This window comes from Sander lucioperca, chromosome 15, assembly GCF_008315115.2.
Source record: "Sander lucioperca isolate FBNREF2018 chromosome 15, SLUC_FBN_1.2, whole genome shotgun sequence".
Taxonomy (NCBI): Eukaryota; Metazoa; Chordata; class Actinopteri; order Perciformes; family Percidae; genus Sander; species Sander lucioperca.
The window spans coordinates 15,134,057-15,155,459 of NC_050187.1; the positions used below are offsets into that span (position 1 = coordinate 15,134,057).

Genomic DNA, 21,403 nt, shown 5'->3' on the forward strand with positions numbered 1-21,403 from the left:
AACAAGCGTGCCTCCTTTTTAAAGGGAATGTGAAATATCGCTCTGATTGGTTTATTGCACGTTACGCCCAAACCACACCTATGAGTAATGTAGCTACTTCAGACCAACCCATTTTAGATCCGCCCACGAAGCTACTTGCGTTTGGCGTTTTAGATCGTTAAAATAGGGCCCATAGTATGAATCAAAGTGGGGATATAAGCTTGTGGTGGGAATTATATGAAGAATGCAATTGAAAACTTTTAAACAGGTTTTATACTTATTGCTCCACCTTTCTAAATTATCTGAGCCTAATTAAGATTGTTTTTGCTGTCTGCGTTTTAAAATGTTTTTTTTTTTTTTTATAAATTATGCTTTTTTTCAATCAAATATGCATATCATGTCAAATATCCTGACTTGCTGAATAATAAAAAAAAAAAAAACATGCCTTTGCTATGTGACACTGACATATGCAGGTTTGTCAGTGTTTCTCTAAAATTGTGTTTGTAGCAGAAAGACAGATAAGCCATTCAATGCTTTGAAGGGTTGAAACTAGCTTCATAAATGATGAACACTTGGAGAGCTAGCACTGGTCTTTTACTAATGGCTCCTCAGTAATTAGAACTTTCATTAATAATCACAAAGTCACTCTTCTTTGAAATTGTGCCTTAATACAGACAGCGTCACATTCTTCAGGGTATTCAGGGAGAAAGCTCAAAGACGCTAATCTAATATCAAATCTGAATTTAGCAGTGTGACCGTTATTATGCTGTAAAGAGATGCCTCGTTCTTGGCATTTAATTAAAACAATTGAAAGAAGTTGGCTCTGCTTTCAGTAATGTTATCATAGTTTGTTAGTGTTTTGTGGTTTCAGTTTGTGACCGAATTCTTCATGTACAATGTGAAATCCATGCACAGTAATAACATCCTTGGTCTAATCATCGTCTTAACCTTTGTTCAGATTTTTAAATCGTGCCAACTATGACACTGTGAGACAAATCGAAACCCCATGATGTATGCCAGTTTAGTCAGGGACACTCTACCTGTGCAGCTGCCTATTCCATTTAGGTCATTCATCCATCTCACCCTCCTAACTGAATTGCATTTTAATCATGTATGCTTTTAGCCATCTGTGGCTTCAGTTTCCCCTCTTCTCGACAATGCACTCACATTTACTATTTGGAGACACATGGACAGGAGCCCTTTTGCTCGCCGACTGCCTCATGGTTGAGCTAACCTTGGAATACAGATAGATCTCTGCCTCTAATAGAGGTCACAGAGACATTTCCATCTTTCACATTTCCAAAGAAGATTTTTTCAACGAATGTTTCACAATTAGATTGTGTTTGTCAAGCATGTGTCTGACTGGCCTGTGAGATCTTTCGAGCCATTTTTCATGTTTGACCTACGAGGGAAACATACAAAAGGCGGAGTGAGAAGTGCTCTGTGTTTGTTTGTTGGGACTTGGGACCTGTCCCTACTCATACTCCCTGATTGGTTGGTGACAGGAAAGACTAGCTAAGGTTAATTCTGGAAAAAGGATATATCACAGCGCTGTGGCATCCAATGCATTTCAAATGATGTGTCCTTGGGATGCAAGGTTACTGCTGAGTCCTTCTCCTCCTGCTAGGAACAGCCTGTTTAACTATAGGTATTATTGAATGGGCCTGACAACGAAAAGGTCTTGTTGACTTGTGCAGAGTGTGTGGTTACACAGAAGGTCTGTCTGCCCTTTGACATTATTGTTTGGATGAAATTTCCAAAGCTCATTTCTTTGTAGGGACTCAGCTTATTAAGACTGCGACTTCAACAGACTTCATGTTCCCTATAACAGCTTTCAGAGCAGTAGTCTTTGGAACAGCTGGTTGATTTAGTGACAAACAACACTGAGGATCAAACTGCTTCTTCAGCTATATTGGATACTGGAATATGGTAGAGTGGTGCAGTAACTGCTAGAATGATTGATCGTGGATATTATTATTGTGGCAATATTACCTGTTTATAGCTGACGAGACTCACAGCCCACCAGAAAATTAGTTTCCGGATTCCATAATCATATCCTGCTGCTACCATCTTAAAGCTTTACCTGCCTGTAAATGTCACTGCCTTTTCTGATCTTTCAGTATTACAATGAGTATTGGGTTTTACATTGGATGACAAAAGTATGTCTTTTTTAGCATTTGTAAGTTGTTAGAGACAAAGACTTTGCACAGTGTATTTTCTTCACATGGAGTTTTTCTCCGCCAAACATGAGAACTAATCCTCTACTTCTGTCAGTTTCTCTCCTTCCATTTTTGGCCTCCCAATCTGAATTACAAAGAAATCCTGTACACTTTTTTTCAGCTTTTATTTTATCACTTCTTTTTTTGGATTTCATGCAGAATTCCTTTGCAGGCTGTCTGGAGCTTTCATTTCATCCTTTCCTGTATCTGCTGCTTTTTCGGGCCAGATACAGATTTTTTTTTTTCATTCCCAGGCTCCCACCTGCAGGAGATTTTTTTGTTAGCCTACCGTTAGGGTGGATTTCTATTATTTTACACTGGGGCTACATCTTCAGGAAATGTCCAGTCAAGGCTATTAAAACTGAGTGTTAATGTAGGGTTATTCATGCTGATTTCCCATTGCGTACTGTGGCACTTTTCCATCTATTACACTAAGTGCAAGGAATAGGAATTATAAAGAGTAGTAAGTTAAATAAATCTTCAAGGGGTGCCTCCTCCCCACGTTTTCGTCTCCTTTAACATTCAGCTCTACAGTCTCTCTCAGTCTCAGTTTGTATGCCTCAAAAACCCTTCATTTTCTTCAGCATGTGTAAAACCGACATAAATTGGCTCTCCAGACGTGACAGGCCCCTCACAATGTTACTAGTGTGCAGGCGTGATTTAGTGTTTGATTGGTGTTTTGGAGCTGCCAGAGTGAAGCCGCTCTCTGTTCACTGCCCCACCTCCTATTGTAGAGGCTCTAACACAGGAACACTAAAGCTGACAGTCTTGTGTAAAACTGGCCTGGTATGGCTAGAAGTACCGCAGAGTTTGCTTCTCGTCATTACCCACATACTTGGGCTACTCACCTCTAATATTACATGTGAACTGTTGAATTAGTGCTATTTCAGAAGGACACTTTGGAGTCCTTTACTGCCCCTTCCTGAGAAAACTCTTGTCATCTGTCGGTGCTGGCAGCCTCACTTAAACCTTCCTGGTGGGAAAGCCGGTAGCTTTCACAGTTTTTTTTTATTTATTTTTTTTATAAACCAGCAGGAAACACCTAAAGTCACACTAATGGGAGTTCATTTATTTTCCACACAATAGTTAATGTACGTCCTTTTCATCAGTACATCAGTGGGAGAAAATCTTGTGTAAATCGTAGCTTTAGCAGCACATAACCCAACATTAAGACCGCTACAATGCGTGTGTTGGGGTTCAGCAATGAAATGAAGAGCTTGGAGGCAAGCCAATTAACGGCTGCAATTAAGCAGTACTGCACAGTTCAGTAGGAGGACAGCAATATCATTTAGAGAGATAACCATTGTCTGTCTATTCTCCTAGTTAAATACCCCCAAGATAACTATTTCAGTGTCTGTGTGCACACGTCTATTGGTTGATTATGTGTCCCATTCTCCTGTGTATGTAAGAAGAACATTCTCTGATACAAAAACAGACACAATCATTATGTTCTGTAGCAAAATGCAATATATTTATAGACGGGCTATGGTAGGCTTACCTGCTGTATCCAGTAAAAATGATGTGTAATTAGCAAATTCCTTGTCACGCCTTGTTTTTTCTAGTTTAACAGGTGATTGAGGAGTCTGATGATTTTAGTTGTGGATAAATGTGGATAAAAGGAGATTTCACATTATTCTGTGGCTAATATTGTCTGATGAGTTAGAGAGGTACTATTGAGCTGTGTAAATATCATTAAAAGTTAGTAAAAGGACGACGTCAGACTGGATGATAAAGCTAAGAGATTCTAAAACAGGATGAGTGTCAGCCCGGCAGGATGTTGTTTTCCGACCAATGAGAGGTACAGTAGACTACAAATTTGATTTGAGCTGACTGGTGGATCGTATCAATTGAGTTGACATAAAAAAAAAAGATTATCAAAACAGAACACCGAGAACAACAGTGCTCAAGACTGGGCCAAAAAAAAAAAAAAAAGATAGAATATTTAACTCTTTTCTTTATTCATCTTGCCAATTCCCTGTTTTATTCAAGCTTAGATTTAGTTGGTGACACTACCAAGAGGAAAGCACTCTGCCTGTCTGATTGTATAATTCTCATTGTGTCACCATTGTTTTTCATATGGTGCCTTTTTAAATCTGTATTAAAACAGGTTGTCTTTTAGTTTTATTTTAACAAAAGGCTGCAGATATGTAGACAAGTCAGCAGGAAATTCTGTTGGGATTCTGTGTGAATGTGTTTCAGATGCTTGTTTGAAGATGAACTGCAGTGAACACTGTGTTATACATAGGCACTACAAAAGAAAGAAGCTCAAAACATTATTATTCTAGTATTGTTGCAGACCATGGCATTTCTGTATCTAAGCTAATTCCACCGTTGTTCAAAAGGCAGGAGCTGTGAGGTATTCATGTATGTGAAAACCCCTTTTTGCTGTTAGTGCTATAGTATATTCACAATATCTAACAGAGAGATAGCAGATTGGGATATCAATGCACAGTTTTTGAGCTATAATGATTGTAGGGCAGGGAAGTAATAACAGCTCCTACTTGCACTCAAAAGCCTGTTTTGTAGAACTGCACTGTTTCTGTTGCAGTTTTCTTCTCTTCAAAACATGGCTTGTGATTGGGACATCTGAGTGGAGCTGGTACAATGGAAGACATTATCTTTGTTATGGAAATAAAAACCGTTTTGCAACTCAAAGTGTGGGAAATCAATATCCACCTCAAAGTAAATACCTCCCATTATGATCAAACCATTACAATGCACTATTAATATTAATACAGGTATGATTATTTATGAGATCATCTCTCATCCAAGGACTGGCTTATCATGTACTTCAGTAGACTGAGCTGACGTGTCTTCATTCAGATTCTGTTACACTTGATTTAGGAGTGTAAGTTTTGGTGCTGTGAATTTAGGCCAAATGAATGACTGTCTGATGTATTTGCAGTTGCTTTAAGGTTAAACCTTACTATATCATTTTATAATTTAATATATAGTCAGTTCTGTGTTATCGACTTTAGAATTGTTGTTTGTCATTGTACTTTACTGAGTCAGTGGGTCTCCCCTAGTTGCGTCCATTAATGTTCTACAAAAATAAATGTACATAGAAGCTGTAGAGGTACAACAATTTTCATAATGTTGATTAGTCTGGCTCAACGGATGTGCATTGCTGGGATAAAGTCTGACATCATCCCTACCCTCTTGCTTTCTCCGCTATCGGGGCTTACCGCCACCTGGGACGGTTGTGATTGATTTAAAGAAATGCAAACAAGCCACAGTGTTTTTTTTCCTCTATCCCAGAATAGATGGGCGATGTAGCCAGACCGTACTCCAGCGCTGACACAGCACTGTGGAGATAGGTCTGGCAATGCAAGACTAGTTTTGATAAACTGCCTCTTTTAATTAAAACACAATTCATTTTATCCTCCATGCTCAATAAACAGAGAAGGAGAGGTCTTTGTGGAAATGTTTTTTCACCATGGTAACATGAATAATATGGCATATCTTTTCTGGACTTATGATTGAGTTGCTCCAGCCTGATTGCTGTTGGCACTCGAGGGAGCTGAGTCTATGTGACATAAACTGAGTACTTCTGGAGCCAGGGCTCACTTCACACTTCACCTCAACACTTACACCGCTGTGATCAAATAGACACTGGTAGGGAATGGATTCTCTTAAGTGCCGGTTAAGTGCATTTTGCTAAGGAAGTAAGAGAAGTTAAAATACATTAAGTGTTAAAAAAGACAATGCACTCTTCCTAATGTAATGTTCTGCACTTAAGATATATGGAGTCTAATTCTGAGTGTATATACCATGGCCTGGCTATCAAGGGCAATGCCCTCATTTCCAGACTTCTATTTTTGCAAAGAGAAAGCAGTGATATGTAAGGAAGTTGCTTCAGAAACCACACTTCAGTAGCTGAGAACCTCCAATTTAATGCTGTACTGGCTCTTCCGTGTGGAGGAATCTCAGCCATGTTATTTTGGATATAGTGAGAGGAACTGTCTGGCAGCCTGGCGGGTACCTAGCTGGGGGTAGTGGACTGTGAAGGCCCTGAGGAGCCATGCGGGCCTTAACCATACCAACAGGCCTGATCGCCAGTAAGGAAGAGGCTGCATTAACGTGAGGCTGATATTTCCAGAAATGGGACTGGATAAATCCATAATATGCAACTACTGGCCCAAATCCTGCCAGAGCCCTGAGAAGTTTGCAGATAACCTATTTCATCTCAACCAGAAAATGATGGTGCCTCTTCAAAGTTAGCACACATGCATAGAGTTGGTGAAAATCTGTTGAAATATCCTGCTGTGTTATATAGCATATGTGTATTTAATCTACATTTTGTCCAATGTACAGAGTTTAATGTTAAATAACTAGCCTGGCTTAATTTCCTTGTGGATTTTTTCAGTATGCATTAGTCATCTGCACATATATATAATGTAAATGTCTTATTAAAAGTGTTCTATAGGATGGCCTAAGGCCTGTGAGCAATGAGGTGTGCTGAGATGTCAAGACATACATTAAAATATGTGAGAATATGCCACTGCAAACATTTACATGCATCATTAACTGGTTTAATTTGTGCACTTTAATTTGAGTATTTATGTGGATATTCGTTGCACTTTGCTATCTCCACTAGACATTACTTAATATCATGGTTGAAGTTGTTAGATATTGCATTCAGTATTAATGTCATGTGGAACTCAATTTAACCTTTTCCAATTTTAGCTAGTTGCATTGTAAAATGTGGCTGTAATATAAAAGAGCAAATGAATAATTAAATGTGATTATCCGAGATTGCGCTTGTGGATTCTTACAAACTGCAGACATTTTTCTGTTGTTTCGACAACCACAGTGCATTTGTGATTTAAAATAGTGAGAATGGATCGAAACAACTTTATCTGATGAACCCTGCTCTCCCCCCCGCCACCCCTCCGCATTGTGCCTTCAGAGCCCTTGCAGTGAGTCTTACTCGTTCATGTTAACAGGCTGTGTCTTTAGTGTTAAAAACAATTATTAAGTAACACTTCAATCGTTAGAAAGTTGTTTTCTGTGTCTCACTTTGGTGGCATTGACTCTTCTTTGGTGTTAACTTCATGAGGAAAAACAAACTTGCGCTTTGCAGAGCCCACCTACAGCTTTATTTTCTTGTAATTTCTCCAAGCTCCCTTCTTAGGATTGGGGGTTGAGCAGATGCAGGTAGATGTATATTTATGAGGGGGATGTGTATTTCAGGGAGAAGCAGTGTTGTGAAAGGTGACCTTGTTAGATAAGAGGAGGGCTCGGAAGCCAAATGATGAAAGAGAATGGGATCATCCTGGGCTCATTAATGTGGATTTGAAGGTCAGGTAATTATAACAATAGACGTGTGGGCTGGTTTTGGCATCTGGTATTGTTGCTTTGTTATGAAGGTGACAAGCCTGCAGAGGAAAGGGATTAATCACTGTGACACCACCCTGTTGTCACATTGATACATTCAGACATCATAACACTACTGCTATACTTCCAAAGAGAAGCTGCAAAAAAAACAACATAATTTCCACCATCAACAGTTTATGACAAGTGCTGTTAAGAATATGAATAGGTTTAAGAAGCAACCTACGGTCGCCTGATATTGTAATGAGTATTTCAAAATAAATCCAACCTAAAATAGAATTCACATCTTTGTTATTGCAGTGATTTGAACAGTTGAGCCTTGGTGTCTCTTCCAAAGCTAGTGACACAAATCAAATGCTGCTTCACACAACTAATCCACGTGGCTGAGGTTGGTATAGTAACACATGAACAGTTGTATGCGCCCAGTGAAGTTAACCAAGGAATCCCACAGCAATACACTACATGTGTGAGCCAGATGAGCTTTTAATAGCTTGAACTGCAAATACTACAGAGCAGCTGAAAGTTCAACCCATCATCTGACTTAATGGAAATTGTGTTTGTGCTGAACGCTGACAGAGTATCAATACACATGAGAAATGAGACCTGCTTGATGTTACCGGCACCAAATCAACTTAATATAACAACCCAATGAACGGCAAACAAGGTCTGCAACAAGGTCCTCCTAAAATTTTACAACTCAGAAAAACTCTGTAATTTACTGTAAGCTGGTGTGGGAGAAAGGGGATATAAAGCTGGCAGTATACTCTAAATTCAATTTAAGTTTTTCACAGCAGAGGCAGACACAGCTTTCAAAGATTTTCAAAACAAGAAGTTAACATAGATTAAAACTAGCACAATTCTATGCAATTAAACCAACATATGCAAATGTCAGAGTTGAACAGTGGCACTTGATGCTGTTTTAGAAACATTCAACAAGTTTGCCTACCCAAACTGCACACACTGGATACGTAGGCCAAATGCAACACGTCTTTTGGGCTGCAAACCTACCCTTTTACCTGTGAGGCAAAATGCTAAATTCTGTTTGTTTGGAGGAGACATAAAAAATTCACACGGGCTAACTTGATGTGCACAAGCTATCATATCAATGTTTTTCTTGTGTATCTTTATATTTGTAGCATTCCACTCAACAATAGAACCTGCTACTTCAGTCATGTCAATTGCATGTGGTTAACATTTCAGTAAATACTTTGACATGTAATGCTTTGATAGGTATTCTGATATTAACTTGTCCGCATTGCACACTCTTGTGTGGAGTAGAACCTTGCGTACTGTACTTGTTTCAGCTACAGTTGCATAATTTTGACTGAAGCATGAGCCAGGCTTTAGCCTTTTTTTGTGTGTGAATGTGCTGCTGGGATCGTGCCACCTCTACCGCAAGTTTGTCTGGCTCAGTCAGGCTCCTCAGGGACCACTAGAAGCAATAAAGAAGAAAAATGCCAACCAGTATCATCAGACGAGGCAGCATGTGTGGTGTAGCATGCATTTTTAATGTGCCACAAATAAGAAATACCACTGTTGCCTCTCCTCTCTCATCCCACAACTGGGGGCTCGTTTAAGTTTTATTTCTATTTGTGCGAATTTTGCCAGCTACTAAAAAGATAAAAGAGCCCCCATCATTAAATGTTAGAATTGCCTCAGTTTAACACAGAGCTCTACAGTCATGGCATGGGTTGCTCTAGGTGTGTGTGTGTGTGTGTGTGTGTGTGTGTGTGTGTGTTCGTGTTCGTGTTCGTGTTCAGTAGCAGTGCTTGTTAGGAAGGCTGGTGGAGTGGAAAAGTGTATGTGTGGAGCAGCGCATTATTTCACTCAAAAAGAATTTGCCTTCACTCCACTGATTCTTTGAACATCGACATTCAGAGCTGTCATGTTAAACATCAGAACACTATGAAGAGGAACGTCTAATGACCATCTAAGTGTCAACCCAGTCTACAAATGATCGTCCTTTTTGTTGCTCTGAACTATTTTCTTCCTTATTTCAGACCTTCCATCTGTAGTTCATTGTGTTGTAGATGCTAATTTGTGTCCATCAAATTAGCTGTGAATATGATTTCTAATTAAAGCAGAAGAATGGAGGAAAAAAAATATGACTCCTGGTTACAAAGAGCCGCTCGATTGACCTAGTTTGCACTTTTATCTGGGGCAGTTTGTGTTTGGAATCACATTTGCTAAAATCAGAATTCCTTAATTGTGGACAGGTACGACGCGCTTCAAAAGCGGCAGTGAGTGATTTTGAAATCTGAAGCAGCATACTGTTGATATAGAACACAGAAAAGATCGTCCCTATCACAGTTAATATGACTCAGATATGGGAAAAACTGCTAAAATGCCTGTAAGATTTGCAGACACAGATAGGCCGGTAGCATTATATTGCAGTGGCCGCCCTGGTTGCTTTGAAAAATTGTACCGATATTTTTTTGACTCATCTATTTGCAACAGAGCAGGCGACTGGAACCATAAAATTTTTTTATTAGTTTCTGTGCCCCACCTTTTATCCCAGAGTCACAGCAGAGTACACTATTAACCTCTGAGCTTATTGAATGTGTGCGAGGGGCTGGTAAGGATAAGGTGAGTGTGTATTCGATGGAGCATATTTAAAAGGTTCAGTTAAGGTGGCAGAGACCAGAAGGTAGACAGTGAATCTATTTACTGCCTTGAGGTTTTGTGGTTATGCACTAGCACTTCCCATTTAACTGCGTGATCTAGGGCTCTGCTGACGACACCAAACACACAACCCAGATCCATGCCTCACTGCCCTCTGCACACACAGGACTCTAGCCATTTTTATGAATGCTCTGCAAATATATGGACACACTGAGACAAGAGTGTGGTTTCACCATTCCTTTTTCACTGTGTTTGTGTCTGTGCTGGCTTCTTGACGCAGTGCCACAACCCATAAAGTGTGCCTGTCACGCACTGGCTGGGGTTCTGTTATCAATATTTTCTTACTGTGAAAATACACAGCAGTGGCTCCACTGCATTGTCATTGGCTGAGGGATAAATGAGGTTGCTGTGGGGGTTAAGAGTTCAAAGGGCAGACAGGAAGTGGGTACTCCCACAGTGACAGTTCAAACATATGTTTGATGGGCCAGCCTAATGCCGTGAACTAGCAGTTCCTAATGACCTGCCATCTCCTGGCAGTCTGGGGAGCCCTTCCACTGAGATTTATGATCCATGTTGTGGTTACTACTGGGACGACTCTCAGCAGCACTCCTGACCAACTCCAAGTCATAGCCTACTGCTTCTGCTTCACTCTTTCTCTGGGTCATTGCAGATCATCAAGGCTCATATTTACCACGAGAAGAAATATTCAGGTTCTCTGAAATATTAAAGCTAACAGATCACTGCAGTATTTTGTCTAATGTGATGGAATCCTTGCAGAAATGTTATCTGTTCTGTCCTTGAAGACAAATTGATGAATTGATTAATGAAATTCTCAAGGTGGCGCACACTGGCGGACACTGAAGAGAGGACGGCAAAGTCCAAAACCTATTAAACATGCATTCAAAGAGACAACTCCACATGTATGCGCTCAGCCACTGTAGAAGAACAAGATAATGGTCTTCTGATAATACTAATTGTTGGCTCTCCCATTGCTTCCCTAAAGGCAGAAATGTGTTGATCCACCACAAGATAGCCAGACTGAGCCCAGGGCAGGCACAAACAGCAAGGAGAGCTAGTTTATAATTAATACACACTCTATAAAATATGCATTATGGGGTGGATGTGGCCAAATATGGATTTCTGTTTTGATTTTCACTCAGGATAATTGAAATACTTCTCAGGCAAGTCATACTGAATGAGGCACAAGCTCATAGCCTTTGCTGCCAAGTGTGTAGAACAGTTCTATGAGCTGCTGTAGGTTAGCTTCTCTACCAGCTGTTTCTTATTTGTCCCGTGCTTGAAGACGGGTTGTTAAAGCAAGTCCCCATCCACTTTGGGATTTTAATGTCTTCCTTGATATATTGCTGTGGGCTGAGCTCACTGACTCTGTAGGTTACAGATATTTTGTGTGCATAAGCAGCACCAGTGTGCTTTAAGATAAACTGCCAAAACACGTTTCATGACATTCTGATCATTAAAGCTAGAGGATGCAGGGAGAGGGCAAATGAAAAGGCATGAAAAAGCATTTTTTTACCCCTCCCTATTTCCATATTTATCAAACCCACGGCAGAGATGAGATGGCTGTCAAACGCTCTTCATCTCTCAGTGGGCTATTGCCGTGATCACACACGGTTAAGTCACATGCGGTTCGAAAGCACCTAACATCTCAACCCCCAGACTACCCCCATTCACTACTGCCACTACCGCACCTAACACACATACACACAAAACAGGAGAGTTGTGTCACACTGATTAGCAACCACATCTCCAATCTCTGATTAGGTGTGGAGTAAATGAAGCACCCCCCTCAGTTATGCATTTCCATAATGTCAGGTAATTAAACCCCAGTGTTTTAATAGCTCAGGAATAGGAAGACTCCCCAGGAGACTAGACAATGATGATAGACTTTGCTGAAAACTAGCATACTATAAGCTTCCCTTTAACTGGCACTGGAACTGTTCCTTTCATTGTACTGATAATAGATTTCAAAAAAACAACCAGCTTAAAACATTTACATCATAAGATAGAAAAGATTACATATACTGAGTGTTTTTCTTGTTCTTATACTTTATGTATATTTTTTTTCTCCTATGTCTACTTAATGTGTATTTGTGTTATTCTGATGTGTGTACATTGTTTTTCTTTTGAGCTGCTGTAGCTCAGGAATTTCCCCAGTGTGGGATTAATAAAGTCTATCTTATCTTATACTGTGCGTTTTCTAAGAATTTAAAGGTATCTTCGGTAATAAAGCATTTTACTACATTTATCCATGCTTTTTAAATATGAACAGAACATTCCCTGTTCTGGAAATGCACATTTGAGTTGTGTGCTTGTTGTTGATAGCTGATAGATTCCAGAGCTAAACAAATGCTGGGTGAGCATGGGCATCTTTTTCATCACAGAAAAACCTGGAAAGGTGCTATTGTAAACATGACAGTGGATTGTCAGTACATCCCTGTTTGAGTTGCTGTTTCTTGTGCGTGTCTGTTATGCCCATACTGTGTGTACACACACACACACACACACACACACACACACACACACACACACACACACACACACACACACACACACACACAAAAAGCCCTTTGATGAAACAAATTCTGCAGTGGGAGAGCTTTCTTTGTCCCGGTGCCCACTCATATGTGTGGTGCTCAGATGCGAACAATGCAAAGCCATAATGGTGTTACAGAAAGGTGTGGAAACTGAGTGAACTCCAGAAGTCCCCATCATACATGTAATCAGGATTGTACTATGATTGGATAGCTCTCCCTTATACCTGTTACCTGTTATAACATGTTCATTATCTGTTGCTTGTGCACTAAAACGTTTTGTGTTTTTTTTTTTTTTTTAGAAATAATAAGCTTTTAATGGGGCAGTGTTCACTGCTAATGATAGCCAATGCTGTAGCTGGAACTGAAGATCATTAAAGGCATGTTGCAGCGTATGATTCTTCCAATGCCCGCTGAATGAACTACACTTCAAACACATAGGCTACCTACTTTCAGTAACACCCCAATTAATAGCTGTACTTTAAATCCCTTCTAATCTGTCTCCTTTAATGTGCAACAGATGTCTCCAACTGACAGACAGGTTCATTTTAAATGATACACTCTCCACTTAGATAGCTGACGTTACCTTCTCTTGGAGCAGTAAACTACAGTTAATGTTATAGATTCACATGCACAACACGGGGCTAAGTAATGCTATATGTGTTTGTGAACTGAACTGTCTTAAAGCTGACGAGAATAACAGTGAGCGAGGCTTTACTCTGAGGGTGTTCTACTGTACATATCACATGTGAGAACGAAGCATCACTTTTTTTTTTTTTTTTTTTTTTCTCGAACATATTTTTTTATTGAACAAGTTTTGCAAAGCACCAAAAAGACCAAAACGATAGAAAAACAGGTACAGCATTGAAACAGCACAGGGTGAAGACAGGCAGCTAAAAACAATAATTAATGAGACCAACGTTAAAATTAGATAACAAGCAGATAGACAAACAGACTAACAAGCAAAGAAAAAAGAAAAAAAAGGGATAAATAAATGAAACAGGAGTTTCAGGGAGCATGTATTGGAAAGCGAACTCTGCATCCGGGACGCTGTATCTAGGCATCTTCACCATGATGGGTGATACTATTCCCCTGCCCCCCTCCAGGCCAAATCCATCAGTCCTGATTTCAACCTCTGGGCCTTAGCAGATCCCAGATAGTCAAAGAAAGAGTCCCAAATCCTGTAGAATGTGAAGGGTTTGTCCTTTAAGGCCGTGGAAAAGGCTTCAAAAGGGATGATGTTTGTCCACAACCATTGATTTAGGGTTGGGGCTTTATCAGAGATCCACATGAGTAGAATACACTTCCTGGCACTGTGCAGCAGACTATGCACCAGTCTTGTGTTATGAAGATCAGCAGGTAACTCATCAGGCAGACCCAACACACAAGTCCTGGCTCCCAGATGTAAAGGGCGCTTAAAGATCTTATCAAGCTGTTGAGCAATTGTGATGCAAAACTGCTGGATATGGGGGCAGCTCCACAACCAATGAAAAAGTGAGCCAACAGCAGATTGACATTTAGTACAAAGATCTGATATGGCAGGATTAATTCTGTGTCTGACCTCAGGAGTAATATAAAGACGATGTAAAATCTTAAATTGTCTCTCCCAGGCTGAATTAGAAGCTTAGACATTGGATGGCTGGTTACACAGGGCAGCCCAGTCCTCTTGTTTTATTGTAGTGCCTAGGTCAGATTCCCATTTGCCTTTAACTTTATCGGAGTTGTCCTCCTTGAAGCCACACAGTATCCCGTAAAGCCGTTTGTTAAAGAATTTAAGCTGTGAATTACCCACCAACAGAGACTCCATAGAGAGAGAGAACACTTTTAACTTGGACAGGATAAAATTCCGAACCTGCAGATATTTAAGAAAGTCACCATTGGAGACACCAAACTTGTTCTTAACTTGCTGAAATGAGTTGACTGAGCCACCCCGAACCATGTCCACCACCACCTTGATGCCTCTGCGGCCCCAGTCAGCCAGACCAGCCCGAAGGCCAGGTGGGAAGTCTGGGTTATCATGAAGAGGGGTTAATAGCGAAAGACAATTATTGTACCCTTCTAACCTCCTGACCTGCCTCCAAATATTTAACATATTCCTTAAGACCAAATTGTCATTTAACAATAACGATACTTTTTCAGGGGAAATATATAACAGGTTGCGCAGGGGGATTCCATCCAAAGAGGCTGATTCACAACTGAGCCAAGTAGAGTTAGAGTCCTGTATGAACCATTCCACGAGATATTTAAACTGTGCGGCCAATTGGTACAATGAAAATGATGGAGCCGATAAGCCTGGGTCTTTTTTTACACCAGATAAATGATATGATAGAACTGTTTAGCTGTGCCAGAATTTTCCTTGACAACAAAATTGGGAGCATTTGGAAGAGATACAGGAGACGCGGGAGAATGTTCATTTTGAAAAGATAGGGGCAGGCCACACCACCTATCAAGGTCGTGCTTTATGGTACGTAGAAGGGGAGTAAAATTAACCTTATAAAGATCTTTCAAGCATGAAGAAACTTTAATACCCAGATAGGAAAAGCCGTCTGGGGACCAGCGAAATGGTTGCGAGATGTTTGGATCTAACAATTGTGATTTGCCTAGTGCCATGGCTTCACTCTTAGAAAAATGTATTTTATATCCAGAAAAGGAGCCATATTTATTAATTAACTCTATTAATTTGGGAATTGATTGTCTTGGGGAGTCGAGATAGATTAGAACGTCGTCGGCATACAGAGAAATTTTGTGCTGTTGACCGTTTAAGGTGATTCCTGTTATGTTGGCCTGTCTTATAACTGCAGCTAGAGGCTCCATAGCCAAGGCAAACAACAGTGGGCTGAAGCATCACTCTTTAAGATCACAAGTCTTGCACTGAAAAGCTCCTCTCAGCTTATGTCCAATGACTTGTGTGACATGTTTCCAAAAAGAAACAACCAGACCCCACAGAGGTGAAATTTTGAATTTGTACAACTGTCACAAACTTCTGGCCACTGTTAATTGCTTTTGATGAACCACATGTTTTATTGAGCAAAACCTCTGTCATGTTGCCAAGGAAGAAATCTGCCAAGGAGTGAATATTGAAATTAGCTGCTGACTGAATCACACGTTTGTTGCCAAAGTTAGTATTCAAAGAAAAACACTGCACACACAATGCTCACTTCGGTCTATTGGAGATGTGATAAACAAACTATTGGATGACATCGTTGTTGCTTGTTACCTTTGGATGCACGTGGTGGTGTTGGAAGCTACCATAAAAATGCTAAATCTTGCTTTGCCAATTACAGCTATTCAAATGTGTGATTACAGGTTTAACTGAGAAAGTGGTACAAAACTATGTAACATGCAATCATTTAAGCCAATTTCAGGCTTATCTTTTTTGAACATTCAGTACATTTGAAAATGTACTGAATTTTTTCATGAATTATTTTGTTCTGTTCTCAATCTCAGTGAAATTTGTCATTAGTAGTTCTGTTCATTAGATTATATAAATGACACATTTGATTATAAGAGCTTAGATTGAATAGGTGTATTTCTGAAAAATCACACGTTTGTGGTTATAAAATCAAACCTTTAATGTCCAAATGTTGCTGACTCTATAAAATAATCTAATCTAATTATTCTTTGAAGTTTACGACTTGTTTTTTTTCTCTCTTTTCAGCAAACTCCAGTCTTCTGGGAGGAGGGGGAGGTGAGTTAACACCTTTTTTTTTGTTTTTTATATCATCTCATTGTTTGTGCAATTATAGTTACACTCTTCACATCTCGTATGATGCATCTATATTCTTCTGTGGGTTCATGGCAGACTTTAGTGTCTATTTCGCTCCAAGTGTCTGTGTTAAATGTGGCTGAATGTAAGGCCAAAACATTAGAGCGCAGTGCAGCGCAACCTTGCGCTGTAACACACTGAGAGATGGTCGTTGCTTCAGTGGCTTGCTGAAGAACATTATCATCAAAGCAATGGAGGAAATCTGAGGCAGCCAACCGTGGTGTGGGAATAATGGGTTGGGAACTCCAGTAGGATGCTACTGCCCAATCCAACTGTTCTGCTTTTCTGAAATTTGACTTTACAGTGACATGATTGAAATAATCATTCTTCACCAAAGTAACATGAGGTGGGCTAAAATGCTTCTAGTTAGATGTGGAATGTTAATTTTTAGTTTGAAGGGGAATTTTTGATATGTTTGAATAGTATGACAATGAAATAAGGTCACTGCTTCTGTTCTATCTGTTTATCAATTTGTGTTGGATGTCACTTTTAATGTGTCACCACCTCCTGATAGGCTTCAGTTGTACATGGTGATCCTAACCAGGACATTAGACATTAGTACATTTTATGTAATCTATCTAATCTATATATCTATAAAAATGGTTTTATATAGTGTGTGTTGTAGGTCTCTATCATAATTACTGTTTTAGAAGTTCAAATTAAGAGTGCTTTCTTTAATGCAACTAATAAAACTAATAAACAAGAGCTTCACTGACATTTACAGTGTGTCAGATATTTCCTGTTTATACACAATGCATGTGTATATGCCCTGTATCTTTTTTGTAATCATAGAACTAAATATATATATATACATATACACACACACATGTGTGTGTATATATACACATGTATGACATAAAATGATATACATGTATGATGATATATGATGTATAATGTGGGTGACTTGTTAAAATGTTGTACATGTATATAATTTTATGTCAAAAATGTTAACTTCAAGTTACGTAGCCGTTTATAGAGTAGAAATTTGTTAGACCAAAGACAGCACATAGGAAAGAATTATGCACTTTGCAGTATGGCATTTCTTTCAGTTTTTATGTATTTATTTATTTATTAGGATTTAAACACCTGGCATGAAATATGAGTCATCAGAGACGAGGGGTGTGCATAAAGCCACAGCATATTTAACTGCTCAATGCACTTGGGGTCCATTAGAGTGTACACAGGGCTGTTGAAATCTTATTCACATCTAATCGCGCAGCCTGGAGTGGCCCTCATCTTGTCTTATACACAGTTGAGACTAGAAACTTTCCAGCCGTTGTTGCATAGAAGTGAGGCATCCCAATCTGTATCAGTGACATGGAGAGGCCCTCAGCGCGCAACCATCGAAAAGACTTGTGATTGAGATCAGAGGTCAGGAACACGCCAAGCCCTGGAAAGCAGGTATTGGTGATTGGTGTTTGTCTCTGCTGTTGTCGACTCTCAGTATTCATTTGCAACCTACAGATAAACACAAGAAGCAATTTTCTTTGCTATTATGTTTTCCTTATTGTTATTTTGTGGCAAATCACTTTTTTACAGTTCTTCAAATCTTAGAGCACGCAGCCTTTTTGATTGATCCAGGTCCTTCTTCAACTAGTAATAGGCGTTGGGGTATTAGAGGTTTGCTTCGTTTCAATACAGCAGCAACACAAATGAAGTCGAATTTGCGTGAGGAACGTGAGATCTTACATGTCAATTAATGTTATACTTTGCAAGAAAACATCAGTTGATTTAGACCTGCAACTGTGCTTATTAACTCCAGAGGAATTGTAATTGTAGCAAGTGCCATTTTTTTGAGAGCAAATCCTCCTTTCAAACTTAATTGAATTCCAGCGATGCTATTCCAGCCAAGTTACTCTGGCACAAGATACAAGGTCAATTATCTTTAAAATGCTAACACTCACATTTTCTCATGTTAATAATGACCACAACAAGTCTGTTACTTTATGATATATTATGTGTGCATTCTTGTGAAGCATGTTTTATGTTATTATGGCCATGCTAAAACATTAGGAGGTGATTATAACCAGGGAGAGATTACAATTCTCTACCGGAGAGCTGCAAATGTTACTTTCCCCCAAAAACAAAGCTGTACGCCGTTTGCCTTTTATCTGCACGAGGCTAAGAGGGGTTTTATCTACCAGTGTCTTTATCACTAGAAGGTGGCTGCTAAACCTCCAAAACTGATCTCTGTTCTCACCCTGGCCCTCCCTCTACCCCTATCTGTGGTTTGGCATTTGAAGACCTCCTGCCTTGGTTGTGGCGAGGATCGATGTGAAGAGGAGATGTGCTCTCATATAGGGCCTGCCTTATCTCCCAGCTGTCTTCTCAGGGCTCTGCAGAGGGGCAGCTTCACAACAGGATGATCCATCATGTTGGCCTCACGCACCTGAGCCATGTTTAGTTCTCACAGTTCTGGAGGAGGGCCTCCCACCGCCAGTATGTGAAAACTGGACAAAGTCTTTACTTTAAGTAAGAAAAGTTATGTGTAGATATCTTTTAGAACAGTTTCACCTCTCTGTATATCTTATCATTAATTCAAGTGTGATGTGTGGCCACAGCAACAGACCTGTGTTGGTGATATTTTTGTTGGCTTGCAGCTAGAGCGGTGTGAATAGGTTGGAAAAGTGAAAATAAAGCCCTGGGTGAGATTTGTCCTGTAGCCAAAAAAACCCACATTATTATATCCCTAGCATTAGTTATGGAGACAAAAAAAGTCTTGTTGTGCCCTGATGCTCTATTAAATCCTTAGAAATCACTGATGGGAAATCTCTCTGGGTTGTGTGTCTTCTGTATTATGTACACAATGGGGTTAACCAAAATAGCACTGTTATCTACATTAGACATGTTGGCCTCACTGGGATTCCATACATACATAGGGGGAAATAACAATGATCTTTGATAATAGCATGCTAAATGAGGCCTCTGTGAATAGAGGGTAATTATGAATGGTACCAGATTGCTCATGTGATGTGTGTCACAGCATGGCTGGATGCTGGCACAGTCCCAAAGGAATAGACCTAATGTAAACATCATGTTGTCTATCTCTCCCCCCACTCCCCACCCCCCATATGACGCTTTCTCAGACACCCACTGACACACACACACACACACAAGAATGCAAGCGCACACTGAACCATGTAATGATACCATGAAGCCCTGTGTAGCCAGAGAGAGGGAGCTCCACTTGCTTTTGATGTCTCCATCCAGGAGGGGAATGGGCTCATTAGCATTCTAACCAGAACCGTTGCCCATTTAGCACTAGGCTTTAACTAGACCACCCAAACAAATCGTTCTTCACAGGTTGGGCCTCCTTTCTCTGCTCCAGTCAAGCGGCAGGGAACATGCATGGTTGTTTTTGTACGTCCTGACTCGGGCTAATTTGGCCACGGGCTGCAAACGCTCACTGAACTCAGCTTTTGTCATTGCTTGCATAACATAGGCTGTAGCGCTGTGGGCCCCCAGCTCTCCTCCCTCATAGGTTTCCTGAACAGTGGTGTGAGTCATAGCAAGTACCAACACATTCTAACGTATGAGATTAATTATGCTTGCTGTGATTATGCCTGGCTGCGGTGGTGCTCATGTGGTTCTTTGCCCTCTTCTGCAACTAAACATGACATCTGATCGGATGCAGACTCACAGTGACAAGACTATGCTTCGTGGCTCTGCTGAGATAGTGATGTGTGTACAAAGGCCTGTAAATTCCAAATTGAATTAACAGAATGTATAATGGCCTGGCTCTGATCTTTGGGTGAAATGTGAGAACTTCTGCTTTCAGTACATTTATCTGACCACAGAAGTACACTATCAGCATTTCAATAACTGCAGTACTGGCTCTTCCAAAAGAGTGCTCCTGCATGCTTAAAAAAGAAAATAAAATGTATCCAGTTTCGGACATGTTTGGATAAGCCTTTATCAAGATTCCTAAGTGCTTCACCATGCTTATCTCTATCCGTATTTGTTATGCAAAGAGCTCTGTTTTCTTTTCCTGTCACCTCCAGATGAACCATTATCCTCTGTCTGGGTCCTGCCCCAGGCTTGTTTATTGGGTAGATTGGAGGAGACCGGGGCATGGTGCTCTGTGTATAGGTCAAGATATAGGATGGTGTTGTGTGACAGTTTGGGTTAGATGGCCTTATGTCCCTGTCGCAACTTACTGGATGCCCCAGAACTCCCTTATATGATTAATCACTCAACGATGACATATTATTCTCATAACTCATAGATTGCACACTCTGCTTGACTGATGGTCCTCAGTTCACAGATGGTAGTACCAGCCATTAGCATAACTTATGACAGAGATACGGTATTTCCCCTTGGAGTAGCCTAAATAATGTAAAATGATAAATTGAATGCAAAGATTCCTCAGTCAGCGCGGTACCCTCGGGATTTACTTATCTCCTCATATTTAGTGGGCCGTTAGTTACACTCTGATCTGGGTCCACCTTGTATTTGTGCTGTAATGTTCCATGTGCTTTTAAAAGTGTGTTAGAGCAGCACTGATATAAATGTGTGTCTGTCCTCCTCTGCGGGATTAGCCCTGCTGTTAGGAACTATTTACAAGGTAAACTCCAGCATAAATACATTTGTATTCTCTTTCTTTGTCTGTGTGATTTAAGTATGTATTTAGGTAAATATATTTACCTCTAATTTCGGTAGGTTGTTTTAAGGACAGGGCTTTTTAATTCATACTCTTCATGCTTGCTTTTCATAGTGCCATCCAAATATGAGAGTGCCCTCTTGCATGGATTTGAGCCACTGACATTTAAATAATTAAAATTAAAATAATAATTAAAAAAAATCCTTATTTGAATTGGCCTCGTTCTTGCATAAGCAGAAAAGTCATTTCGTAAATTGCACTTACTTAGTAAAATAATAAAAAAAACTTTACGCTACACATCCAAGTGTAATGCCCATCTTAGTTATGCATT

At 40.0% G+C, this 21,403-nt stretch overlaps 1 protein-coding gene across 6 annotated transcripts in view; it reads left to right on the top strand.

Moving 5' to 3' along the window:
* The window catches only part of macrod2 (mono-ADP ribosylhydrolase 2), a 434,913-nt gene that overhangs the window by 116,358 nt on the left and 297,152 nt on the right, over positions 1–21,403 (top strand). For all 6 annotated transcript variants that reach the window (XM_035992660.1, XM_035992661.1, XM_035992662.1 and 3 more), the window contains exon 4: positions 16,365–16,394. In XM_035992660.1, coding sequence (XP_035848553.1) covers positions 16,365–16,394 — 30 coding nt within the window. The remainder of the gene's footprint in view (positions 1–16,364; positions 16,395–21,403) is intronic.